This window comes from Anarrhichthys ocellatus, unplaced genomic scaffold (assembly GCF_004355925.1).
Source record: "Anarrhichthys ocellatus isolate YVR2014 unplaced genomic scaffold, GSC_Weel_1.0 scaffold17, whole genome shotgun sequence".
Taxonomy (NCBI): Eukaryota; Metazoa; Chordata; class Actinopteri; order Perciformes; family Anarhichadidae; genus Anarrhichthys; species Anarrhichthys ocellatus.
The window spans coordinates 3816497-3828996 of record NW_022280047.1 but is presented as its reverse complement, the minus strand read 5'-3'; the positions used below and the strand labels follow the sequence as shown (position 1 = coordinate 3828996).

The window sequence follows — 12500 nt, the reverse complement described above, 5'->3', positions numbered from 1 at the left end:
ATACACTCTCCTGCACGCACCTGCCTAAAGGCAATGGTCCTGTCCTAATGTTAGTAATCTCATTCAGGGGAGGTTAATCACCTACATCTCTCCTTATAAATGTGGTCATTTATTCTCCTCTCTCTTTCTCTCCCTCCCGCTCTGGTCTGATTGTATTCATCTTCTAACTCAGCTTTTCTTCGTCTGGTACTGCATCCTTACAATTCTTGGACAAACACAAGACTGAGTGCAGTTCAGCCTCTGTAGCCCCTCGCTGTTTTACTCATAGAGAATAGCAGGATAAATAAAACAGATGAATACTGGATTATAAGAGTGATTCTCATGGCTTCTGAAGAATGGGTTGTGATAAAACACGACATAGATTGTTCACCCTATAATACAACTGTGTCATCAGTGCGTACAGTATAAATCTCTTCTGATGATGATTTCATACCACCTTAACCAGGGACGTTCCTGATTTGCTATTTAACAAATTTCATTCATTTTATAAGGAATTTTCTCATTACATCTCACCTCATTACAACTTAATATGGTGATAGAAGCACAGTGTGGTGCTACGTACTGTTTTACCACCTGTTAGTTGCTGAGGACGTCTCCCTCCAAGCAGCGCAGAGACGTTTATAGCGATACGCTGTGCAGTGAATGCGATAAAGAAGCTTGTATCTGGGTTCAAGGTGCTGAGAAGGCTGGCGTGCAAGCTAAAGATTCTGTGTGTGGGATTTGCGTGAGCATATACACGATAGTGGAAGGAAATATGTGGCCGACCACCAGCTTGCGTGCAGTGTGACTGCTTTGTGAACGGTGCGAGTGACCATGAATGTCAGTGTGAGTGTGCCTGTGAGCCGGAGCATGTGTTCGCATGTATGAGAGAGAGTGCATGACTGTTCCCATTCCTTTCATATGAGCCTCATGTAATGCAAGATGCCCTTATGTCCGCGTGTGCATGTATGTGCGTATGCATGCGTGCAGTTTCCTTAGTGCATTTCTGATTTTGTGAGAGCGAACATGCATGCTTGTGTGTGTGTCGAAGGCCATCTGTCGGTCAAGCACACAGGACGCATTGTCTGCTCCGCGCCCAGGTTAGGCCGACTCCAGCAGAGACCGGAGACGTCACTGGACCACATCAACGTCTGGGTCCACAATAACATGCGAGAAAGAGGAGAGTGATAATAAACCAAGGAGTGTCTCAGTAGAAACTAAAACAAGTTTATTTGTATAGCCTTTCATCACAATCACAGTCTCGGTGGGTTTCACAGACTGGAAACAAAAACAGCTTCTCGAGTGAACAAGAAAAACTTCCCCTAAAGAAAAAAAGTAATAATGGCAGCTATAATTAGATAGTGTGATGGAGCACAGATATAAAATCTGAGCAGAAACAGTTTGTTTATTAATCAACTAGTCGGTTGACGAAGCGTCAAATATTTTGATAATCTTTTAAACTTTATTCGTGTATATTCACCTGAAGAGTTTGTTTTCATTAGCTTAGAGTGAGCCCTTCATATCTACACAGGGAGCAGGTCTTCTTCACCGTGTTGCACTGCCACGTTTGATTTAAATAAGATTTTTGCGAGTCTTGTCTATTAGATTCTTTGTTGGTCATGGTAAGTGCGAGCACACACAGAGTACGTTAGTGTCGGAATCAGTGGTGGTGGTGTAGGGGGAAGGAGGGGGAAGGGTGCAGTAATAAATGAAGGAATGTCACCGTGTTATTGCATGTGCTGTCAGAGAGAGAGAGGCCCAGCGAGAGGAAACCGAGTAAAAAAGAAAGAAAAGGGGGTAAGGAGAGGTGCACCAGGCAGCTGCTCTGCCCCAGGGCTCTCCCCAGGAATGTAACCCAGGGCAGGGAACAGCTGCCGGGGCTACGCAGGTCAGAAGGGCAGCGCTGGCACCAGAGGGCACACATACTGTACACACTTGTGCACACTCCCACTTTCATGAAGACAGGCACACACGTATCCTTGTTCCCATGTGGGTAGACGATAGGAGAGCATGTAACACTTACCTTGTACCCCCGTGTCTGATTTGGGATTTCTGCAGCGTTTCCAGAGCAAACGGAGGCAGAGAATATAAGGATGAAGGAAGTTTTTAAATTTGGACAAAAGAGGAACTAGAAAGCCCTTCTGAGACCAATTAACTTCATGTGTATTTAGGAGGTTACGGAGGTAATGTGAGGATCTAAATGTGGCTGTTCTAAATGGAGCATTGCTCAATCTCCACTCTCATGCTGCATAAACAGATTGGGCAGCGCGACATTTCTGGCACAAAGAAAACAAAGCAGAAAGCTCCCATTAAAGCGTGTGAGCACTGTCGCAGGTAGATCCATTTGGCTCCTTTCTTAGAGTGCTGCCTCACAATGAGTCTCTGTACAAGCGCTGTAGAAATGCCCAAAGCTTGAGCTTGAGAATCAATCACCCACGCTTGGTCACTGTACTCTCCAAAGGACTAGTTTATTTTCCTGAGTGTGTGTGGACATAGTTATGGAGGAGTTATAGAAACAGCCAAAGGAATCCGGCTTTAAAGTAGTGACAGTGCTTTAAAATATTCTTCATCTTCATTTTTCTCATCGCTCTTCCGTCTCTTTTATCGTCCTCTGTCGGCCTCCTCCACAAGTCCGTATCCACGTACACATGCACTGTGTACCCACACACAGACGCGCACGCACACGCACGTACGTGCACGCCCATAGCAGATGATGAATGATGATGGCTGAGGCACGGACAGAGCCAGTCTCTGATCTCTCCTGTAACCGCGGCAACAGAGCTCCTATTGATCCTCTGGGAGAAAGGCCAGGCATTAGCTTCCAAACACACACACACACACACAGATACACACATACAGTAACAAAAACACACACACACACACCGAGGACATACGCATGCACATTGTCAGACAATTGAATAGAACTTTTAAACATGAACTTTACATCGAGATGGTTTCCTTTCTAAAACAAAGTTCACGTCCGTTATTCCTCCGATTCTGGATGAATCTGTTCGCTGTCAGCGGAGCAGCTTCCAGCTTTGTCGGATGAGCCGTTTGTCTTCTGTTACTGGCATCGGGGGAGACCTGCTCACAGTATTGTGTGAGTGCACTGGCCAAAAACATAACAATGAAATAAACATGCATAGATCTTTGCCATCATCTACTTTTTTTATGATTTTTTTTCATTCGTGGTATAAATTATGTTTTACAGTCGTTTATCCCTCATTGTCTCATATAGGAGTCTATGCACGTCGGTCAGCTTTGAATGAACAACACACACTCTGAAATTACAAACACCGGTGACCTTACATAGCTTCAGATATAACACCATGGTCATGATGAAAGGGGCAAGTGCAATTGTTTTCAGGTATGTCTTTACTTTGAAGTGGCAATTGTGGGATTTCACTTTTTTTAGATGCCTATAATATTCTTTTTTCTTGGTTCTGTGCCGGTCCATGTTGACACCATTGTGCTTCCATTTTTGTCTCTAAAATATAACATGTTCTATATCAAGGCCGGATTTCAAATAATGAAATGAATGTTAACAGTCGTGGTATGTTGCCTTCTGTTTTGGCTTCAGGTCAAACATCGCTGGTGTGAGCTGGTGGTCAGACATGCGTACACTCGGGCTTACGGAGACGTGGAAACCTTCCTGGTTCACGACCAAGTAAATAGACACAACTGTTGAACATTAATCCCGTTTGATGCGATGAAACACTTTTACACGGAGAGAAAATAAATGAATAAAGTAATTGATTATGTGTGTGTGTGTGTGTGTGTGTGTGTGTGTGTGTGTGTGTGTGTGTGTGTGTGTGTGTTTTAGGCGATGGGTGTGTATCTGTACGGGGAGCTGATGGTGCAGGAGGACCCTGAGCAGCAGGCTCTGGCCCGTCGTTGCCTCTCATTGGTCCAGGAAGAAATTGACCAATCGGCACGCAGAGTGGTGGAGGAGATGGTTCTCTGACATTCAAGGTAAAGTCTCACTCTCCGTTTCTCATCACCTTTGTGTCGAACATGCTGCTCGTCGTGCCATTTTGTGTCCTTGATAGTATTCTTAAAGTTAAACTGAGAAGCAAAATGCAAATCTTCATCTTCTTCTTTTGCACTTTTGTTTCTTTCAACCCCCACAGTCAATTAGTGGAATTCTACTTTCATCATAATTTACTCGAAGAGGTCCACAAGCTGAACCGGAAAAGTACAAATACATTTGTGTAGCTTTCTTTGTGAATGTCAGGCTAGTTTTGTGTATTCCTCCATTCTACACATAGAAAGAGAATATTCCTCTCTCATATCTGACCTTCAGTCAGAAGTGAGGTGGAGGTGGCGACCGTAAGAAAATCTTTGTGTTGGATTGATCCTGATTCCATCTGCCCCAGCGGACAGTCCACACTTTAATCACTTGGCTACCTATTCTTCACATTCCTCTCTGATCCCACTGAGTGTGTGTGTGTGTGTGTGTGTGTGTGTGTGTGTCAGTGTGTATAAGCACGTGTGTGTTTGTAGACTTGGATTGGGGCCTTTCCGTGGTTTCACAGCAGCACCATCAGATGTGTTTGTCAGAGAAGGAATTCGGGAATGTGCTCCTCAAACAAACGAGAGAGGGAAGAAAGAAAAAGCGAGATGACGGGTCAGCGAGCGTTTTCTGAAGGGCTCAGGGCGGTCTCTACTCGATGTGGGATGAGTTTTACACTGACCATGAAATTCCTCCAGAACAGCAACTATCACTCATTGAGCTTTTTTGATGATTCAGAACAGTGAGGGGTTTACTGGTCTCACACCAAATGAAGTGCAGAGAGAAATTTATGCTTTAGACGGACAGACAGAAAGAAATGGGAGGAAGAAAGAGTGCCGAAGGGAGGACCGTAGTGAAGACAGGTCTCTTTGAAGCTGCTGCTCTTTTCATAACAGTCCTGCTATTACTGACACTAATCTTTAAATAATGAGAGCAGGCAGTTAATCACATCTTTGCTCCACAATTGAACTGTAGTAACCCAGCTGTTCCTCAAAGCTTTTAAACAATACAGTAGTATTGCTGCATCGACCAAACAGAAATACAACAACAAGAGAGAAGAAATCCTCACATTTGAGAAGCTGAAACAAGCAAATGTTTGCTTTAAACATAAATCCAGAAATCGCTCAATGTGAAACAACCAGAGTGGTTATAAGTTTGGCAGAACATCGAGAAGCTGGGTTTTAGTTTAGACGACTGCATCTAACTTTACATGAATTCTAAGAAAGAAGACACAAAAGTAAGAACATAGTCGCACTGTTACTTAGTGAAACGGTTCGCACCGTGCAGGGTCGTTACAACGTAGAGTTGACATTTACACTGGTGTACAGCATTTCCTATTGAGTGTGTCAGAAAGATAATGGGTAAGAACAATGTTCGAAGGGGCTTCAATGTATCCCGAACATCGTGACTGACTCCATCCCCCACATTTATGATGGCACTGACACATCTAGCAAACTCCCGAAACAGCAAGTATAGGGTTAAACACTGTGTCTGTGACCTTCTGCGACACAGGCTTCGTCAAAAGGAGCTGCTAAATACTTGTCACGTCACCCTGAGTGATTTACAGCACTAAATCCTTTTTTAGGCCGTGACCAAGCCACTACAAGACAGGCTTTTATCTTCAGACACACACACACACACACACACACACACACACACACACACACACACACGCAAACGGACAGCTTTATGCATTTGAGCAGGATGTGAAAGGCTTTCTAGACAAGTGCTCGGCATCTGGCTCGGTCCTGATAAATCTCTCTGACACACACACACACACACACACGGACAGCACACACATATGTAGCGCCTATCTGTCTGTGCCCGCAGATCTTTTGTCATCATCCTTCACTCCCTCTCTACACCTCCCTGTGGAGCCTCACTACAAGTTCAGGAGGACTGAAACGGACGAGCTAGAACACCTATAAAAAAAAAAAAGAATAGAAGAAGAAAAGGAGCATTTAGAGATTTATATCCTATAACTTTTACTGTTCTATCCCGTTGGACTGAACCAAACAAGCCCCTGTAAACATCAATGGATCATGCTGGTCAACTGAGCTCAGGTCCAGATTTCTCTCCAATTAAAATGATGGATGAACCAACCTCCTCGCTGCTTTTTCATATTGCACTGCGGGGAGATGGATTGATGTTTTACTGCTCACTTTGTGTGCCCCAACCATCTTTTCTTAAGTGGAACAGTCCTCCCTGTACCCTTTACACCCTCTCACACACACACACACACACACTCACACACACACACGGTACAGTGGGATTAGGCAGAGGCGGGCTGAGAGGGTTTTAACTGAAAACATGTCTGTCAAGGTGCACTCCCTGCTCTGTGTTTTTAAACCTAAAAAGCACAACCCTTTAAAGGAGAAGGGTGGTCTCCCCCTGTCCTTTTTTCCCCTTTCCCCCTCCCTCTCACTCCCCCGTTCTTTTCTTCCCCCCGGTACATGCCTCTGGAATCCTTCTTGATCCGCTTAATGAGGGGCATATCGCCGGGTTAGCCGAGCGTGGCAAATGGGAGAGGAGGAGAGGGGTAACCAAGGAGCGAGAGAGAGAGACTGAGTATCAACAAGTCTGGTCTTTCACGACTGCGCTCTGATGGCAGACGTAAGGGAGAAAGAGAAAGGACAAACAAAGTTAGAGGTTTTCACCTCTAGGTATCGCAGGTTAGAGCTGGACTTGAGGATGTAGTCGCAGCAAGAAAACACGAGACAGAGAAAAGATCTTGTTCCTTCATGTCTGGGCTGTGAGGGTTCCTGGCGTGCTGATTTGTGACTTATGATAAAATCACATTGCCAGGGATTACCACACAGCCCTGACCCAACCGGCTGCCGTGGCAACCACAGCCTCTCCTACACACACACACAGACACACACTCATTTGTCCCCCAGAAACTTAAAACTAAAGAAGACATGATTACCTCAGAGTGGGTGTGATTGTGTTTGAGGAGTTGATGATTTGGAAGCGCAGAGAAGGAAACGGATGATGGTGGAGCCAGAGGGTCTTGAAGTGTGTGTGTGTGTGTGTGTGTGTGTACACGTGTGTGTGTACGTGTCAGTCCTCCAGACAGGTTTTTTTATCCTCTCTCCAGCCAGACACAGAGCTTAGCTGATTGGTGAACAGTGATTGATTCCCTCTTTGTTCACAGTGGCTAAGTTCTGCACCTGAGGAGAGCTTGACCCAGACAAGCAGACAAAGGAAGACAACGGATGTGTGGGACAGAAAGAGAAAACAGAAATGCTCTTTTAAGTTTTTACGGTGTGTGTGTGTGTGTGTGTGTGTGGGTGTGTTTGCGCTTTCGCGTGAACACACTTGAGTTTGATTATCTAATGTGTGTTTGTACATTTCAGTCACAGAACTCCTTCCCCTTTGTCCTCTTCTGTTTTCTCGCTCCTTACTTTGATTGACTTGCATCGTTTCACCTTCCCCCCCTTTCTCTTATCTCATTTCACTGTCTCCTTATCTTGCATTTCCAATTCAATTTAGTCTAACCTCAGTCGAAATATCTCTCCTCTCTTCCTCGCCTCACTTGCATGTCTGTGAAGCTTTTCCGCTGAGGCCCTCTCACTCAGAAGAATCAAACACACGAGCCTCGTCACACAATGTGCAACATTGCTAATGAGCGCCGCTCTACGCTCTCCTGCATTGCCCGTGGTTCTTTCCCTCCTCTTTCATCTTCTTCTCTCGCTCCGCCCTTCTGCTTCCGTCTCCTTTCAGTTCCGTAGTATAAAAGATAATCTTGCAGATGATGCCGGTTTTGCACGGTTTTGTAGTTTTTTTAGCAAAAAGGTGAGAGCCGAGCACCTCAGGAGAGAGACTGCACTTCCAGTACTAATGAGACCTGGGAAGACCCAAAACGCTGCCCAATGCTGCTGACAGATATTACATCAGTCCGGGAGCAGTGGCTACAATTATCACCCTCGTAATCATCGTTGTCCTTCATCGCCACCATTCTGTCTTTCTTACAGCCGGCACTCATTGTGTCCCAAAGTCATACTACGTACACATTCTATTTTCAGGCATACAATGTGGATCATTTTATTTGATGCATGTCAGGTATGAAGACGTACAGATAACACAATTAATCTTTTCCTTTAGTCTCACACCTATGAACATGGAACTTGACAGCCTGCCTTGTAAGCCTTGTTGGGGAACATCATTTAGTCCATTTAAATGTCTATATATTTTTGCACTATTAAGTACTTTTTAGTATGACCTTAAAAATGGTCAATTTGAGAAGGAGGCAGTACGGGAAAAGTCATTTGAAAATCGGCAGGGATGTTTAGTTGCGGCTGCAGACATGATCGATAATCGACAATCTCAAGAAGGCTTATCTCCGTTTGAAGTTACAATTCGGCGTAATTTACTATATGAACATCATGCTGTGTTGAAGAAGACTCTAAACTAGCGATTGAGACCATAAACTAGGGTAGGGTCATTTTTTCAGACTTTCATACAATCGGACTTCTTTTTGCAAGCTGAGGAGTCGCCCCCTGCTGGGCAGTAGAGGGAGATTCCGCATTGGCTTCACTCGGCTGAAGCAGAGGTTGCCGCCTGGCAAAAAAAATCAAAGTGTGAAAACAACAAGTGGTGGTTTTAACAGAGGGAGCGTGGTGTACTATTTCTTGGCTGATTGCAGTGACTTCCTGTTATTGTTGTTCTGGTGTAAATTTCCCTAAAATGTCGAACTATTCCTTTAACTTTGGTTTAATTTAATTTACATACAGCAGGGTAATTAGTTAAACAGGTTGACGGGGCCTGCAGCAAATCAGTGCTCATCTTTGTGCTTCAGGCTTTAAGCTTCAAATCACGTTGGCAGTGAAAAGTGCCGTTCCGTGCGTCCCTGGCAGATACGTATTGATTTCTGAACTAATCTCAGACGGAGGAAACCAAGAGACAGAAAGCAGACGGTTTCTCACCGAACACCTTTCCACACTGGGAAGGAAAACAAGACTGAGGCTTCAAAGGATGGACATCTTGCAACGATTTTAGAGCTTTTCATGGTTTAGGGAGGTCAGTTCCACTTTATTGTGACAGTGAAGTGTTTCTGCAATGGATTTACTGTGCCATGTAGCTTCTATTGTGTTGTCTCAGAGAAGCAAGAGGTTGTGATCCTGTAAAAACACACAGTGACGACAAGAAAAGCAGGACTTGTCAATTGGGTTACAAGTAACACACGCTTTGTCTTAAAGAGTGCACTGAGAGAGGGTTCCCCAATTAGTCAAGATGAGCTTGAAACTCCAAAAAACGATTTATGCAGGTTTGTATTTAGGTTTGTATTTATCTCGATCTGTCTCAAGATTTTCTTTTTTGTTTTGAAGCCGTTATACAACAACCTCCATTTGCATGTTCCTACCAGAGAGAATACATCATGTAAGACTGCGTCTTTAAGTTTAAAATACTGCCCCACAGTAACTTACTGTATAACTTTTCTATTACATGGGTGTAGTCCACTGTTATATCAGCTAATTGTAATGCCAAGCCGTACCGTTCTGGACCGATCACTCCCCAATCAAAACAGTGACAGATGGCTGGAAATGTATTTTAAAACTGTCCGTCTTTTTTTGGCAGTCACGATACGAGGCGTGAGGAGGTATTATAGCGCTCTATATGCACACCGACAAAATGGCGACTAAACGAGGACAGATGTGTGAATTAGAAATGAGGGCCATGTGGAGTCTGCCATTTTTAGACCTATATTTAGGGCTTGTTAAAAGACTAATGACCATCAGAGGCCTGTAAAAGAGAGGAATTGCCATCAGAGCCTGTATCTAAAAGGTGATTTATTACACTCTAATGGGAGGGAAATGGTGCTCTGCACATAAAAGGACCAAGCAACATTGTATGAAGACACCAAAAATAAACTTATTTAGCCCACACCGTCTTTTCTCCACGCAGCTGAACTTGACTGATTGTCTCTTAAATGTCAATTATATTTTAGAGAGCTGTTGTATTCAATTTCAAGTATATGTTGGAAACTTTGTCATTTTTGATGCAGGTTGTATGCATGCTCCTCACAGAAGGTGCTGGAATGTGATTTTGATGGATTTATAGCTGGATTTTTATGATCGGACTCCTGAAATAGTCTAATAGCCTATTTTTTTAAGCCAACGATGTACCAATCATTTTGGATAGCTCCCACAATCCAGCAGAAGTCTTGCTGAGACTGCGGTGGAGAGGTTTCTACCGTGTCAAGCACACCTTTCACCAGCTAGTGAGATCCAACAACCTCAACAGTCTAGAGGAACCTCAAGTTGTGGGGTTTCTTGTGGGTTTGGCAAAGCGGAACGCCGCCTGAGTTGACGTTGCTTTTTGCTTCATTACAGACAAAAGAAAAAAAAGAGGAGAAAGTATGTGTTCATAGCTCGCCAGTGCTTTGTGAAACAGAGAGAAGAGATATTTGGGACTGGCTTCCTGTGCCTACTGAGCTGATTATCAGTCCTATACAGCCACTGGCTCAGTTCAGCAGGAACAGGAGTCCAGTCCACTCACCACCGAACCAGAAGAAAACACGAGCACTGGCTTGCATGGATTATACACCAAAGCCGCTGTTCTATTGGACGGTCAGTTGCTAGAAAATGATTTGGCAACCGCTTTGATAATCGACAAATCTTTGTGAAATGTTTGGGTTTTGTCTGTTGCTTGGATATCTTCGGGGTTTAACATTTCTCACTATTTTATAACATTTTGAAGCCTACACTATTAATTATTATTATTTTTTTTTTTTACAAATGAATAGATTAAAAATGTATTGTTACTTGCAGCCCTACTTTTGTATCAGCATTTATATCTGCAGATTAATAACAAAGAACTGCAGCAAAGATTTGTGTGCAGTGAGACGTTAGAAATAGCGTCTGCATTACATAGTTTGTCGACCAGAGGGTAAATATCCCGCTCAGTTCTTTTCTTTCATTTGATTTAAGAGATTCTTATCCTCAGCTATATTGGTCGATCTATTTTTAAACTCTGAAATATTGGCATCTGCCTCCGAAACCCAGTATCGGTCGAGATCTGTGTTTTCGGCCAAACTGGATGATTTGTCGATACTGAACACACACAAGTATCCAGTGTTTGCCTTTACATTAGGTAACCAAATGTTCTGTAATGTTCCAATCTGAACGTGTCCTTCTCTTCCAGTTTGCTGACCTCAGATGGAGGTGACAGGAGTTTGGCACACGGGGTCCAGTGCTCACCTCCTCTTCCCCTGCAAGAGATGGGAGGCTAAAGAATCACTCAGCAGTGTGAACACCAAAAGGACTTCGCTCTAACTCGACAGCCACGGCCAACTGGCAAGGTTTAGAGCACTTCTGTCCATTCGAGACTCAAGAGATAACTTGTGTGTGTGAACCACTAACGATACGAGCTGTTCCCAGTGAGATGCACCATTGTTTACATTGTTGGTGTGATGAAAGTGAAAAATCACACAATTGACATGTTTTAAAATGATAGATACTGGGAGATGTTTCATGGATGGAGACACATCCTTCCATGTTTAGGAGCCTGTGTATAAGTTAGACTCTTTGTGTGGGTGTGACTTCATGTCTGTTTAGTCTGAAGCCGTGATGTGGTTCTTAAGAGTTGGACAGGAAATGGTTTCATGTCATTCCCATTTTTATACATAACAAATGACTTCACTCTGACCAATAACGACCTCTCAGTGCATTTCTATAGGCATACATTATGGTTTGGTGACTGCTGTGCGAACAAATTCTAGGAGTAAACTTTTAAAAACTTTTTTTTTGTGTATTTTAAGTGACGTTTTTTGAAATGTTCATGTTGAAATAAAATTATGTTTTCCTAAAATAAATGCATTCCTTTTTCTTAAGCTTATCTGTTGAGCAAAACCTGAACATCAGTTCGCAACTCATTCCTTCTTTATATGCAAGATACGAGTATCATAGCCAGATTGATTTACAAATTGGATTTACTGAATTAAACACTGGCTGTGTAATATGTCAGGTTAAGTGATATCCAATATATATTTAGTTCACAAACTCAGTGAAGAACATTTTTTAAATGTCTTTTTCTTTTTTTTTTTAAATGTTGCACAGACTGTGTACTATTATGTGATGCTACACTAGAATCTCCGGTCAGACAGACATTCTGTGTGTTGACTTTCACATCTTTCTATTTTTTAACATTTTAATTATATACTATACTATGACTTTTTGGACATTTTAATGACATACTATACCACAAATCTTCTGATTGAGGGGATTAAATTAAATTTAGTAATCAAGTAACTCAAGGAATCTCCCAGACCCTAGACATTATATGAGAATTTAGAGCTTATGAGATTATGAGCCTACTATAGTATAGCTTTTAAATTACCTTTTTCCTTATTTTTTTCTAGGTTATGACTTTTTTAATGAGTTCTTTCAATATACTATACAATTACTTTTTATGACATGCTATACTATGACTTTTTTCAACATGCTATACTATGACTTTTTTCGACATGCTATACTATGACTTTTTTCAACATGCTATACTATGACTTTTT

At 42.8% G+C, this 12500-nt stretch overlaps 1 protein-coding gene across 6 annotated transcripts in view; it reads left to right on the top strand.

Moving 5' to 3' along the window:
- The window catches only part of aopep (aminopeptidase O (putative)), a 69053-nt gene extending 56657 nt beyond the window's left edge, over positions 1–12396 (top strand). For 3 of the 6 annotated variants that reach the window (XM_031856373.1, XM_031856370.1, XM_031856371.1), the window contains 2 exons: positions 3560–3646; positions 3803–12396. In XM_031856373.1, the coding sequence (XP_031712233.1) occupies positions 3560–3646; positions 3803–3943 (228 nt within the window). In that variant the 3' untranslated portion in view covers positions 3944–12396. The remainder of the gene's footprint in view (positions 1–3559; positions 3647–3802) is intronic. The other 3 variants (XR_004213073.1, XM_031856372.1, XM_031856374.1) reach the window with 3 other exon arrangements.
- Positions 12397–12500: the final 104 nt, after the last annotated feature.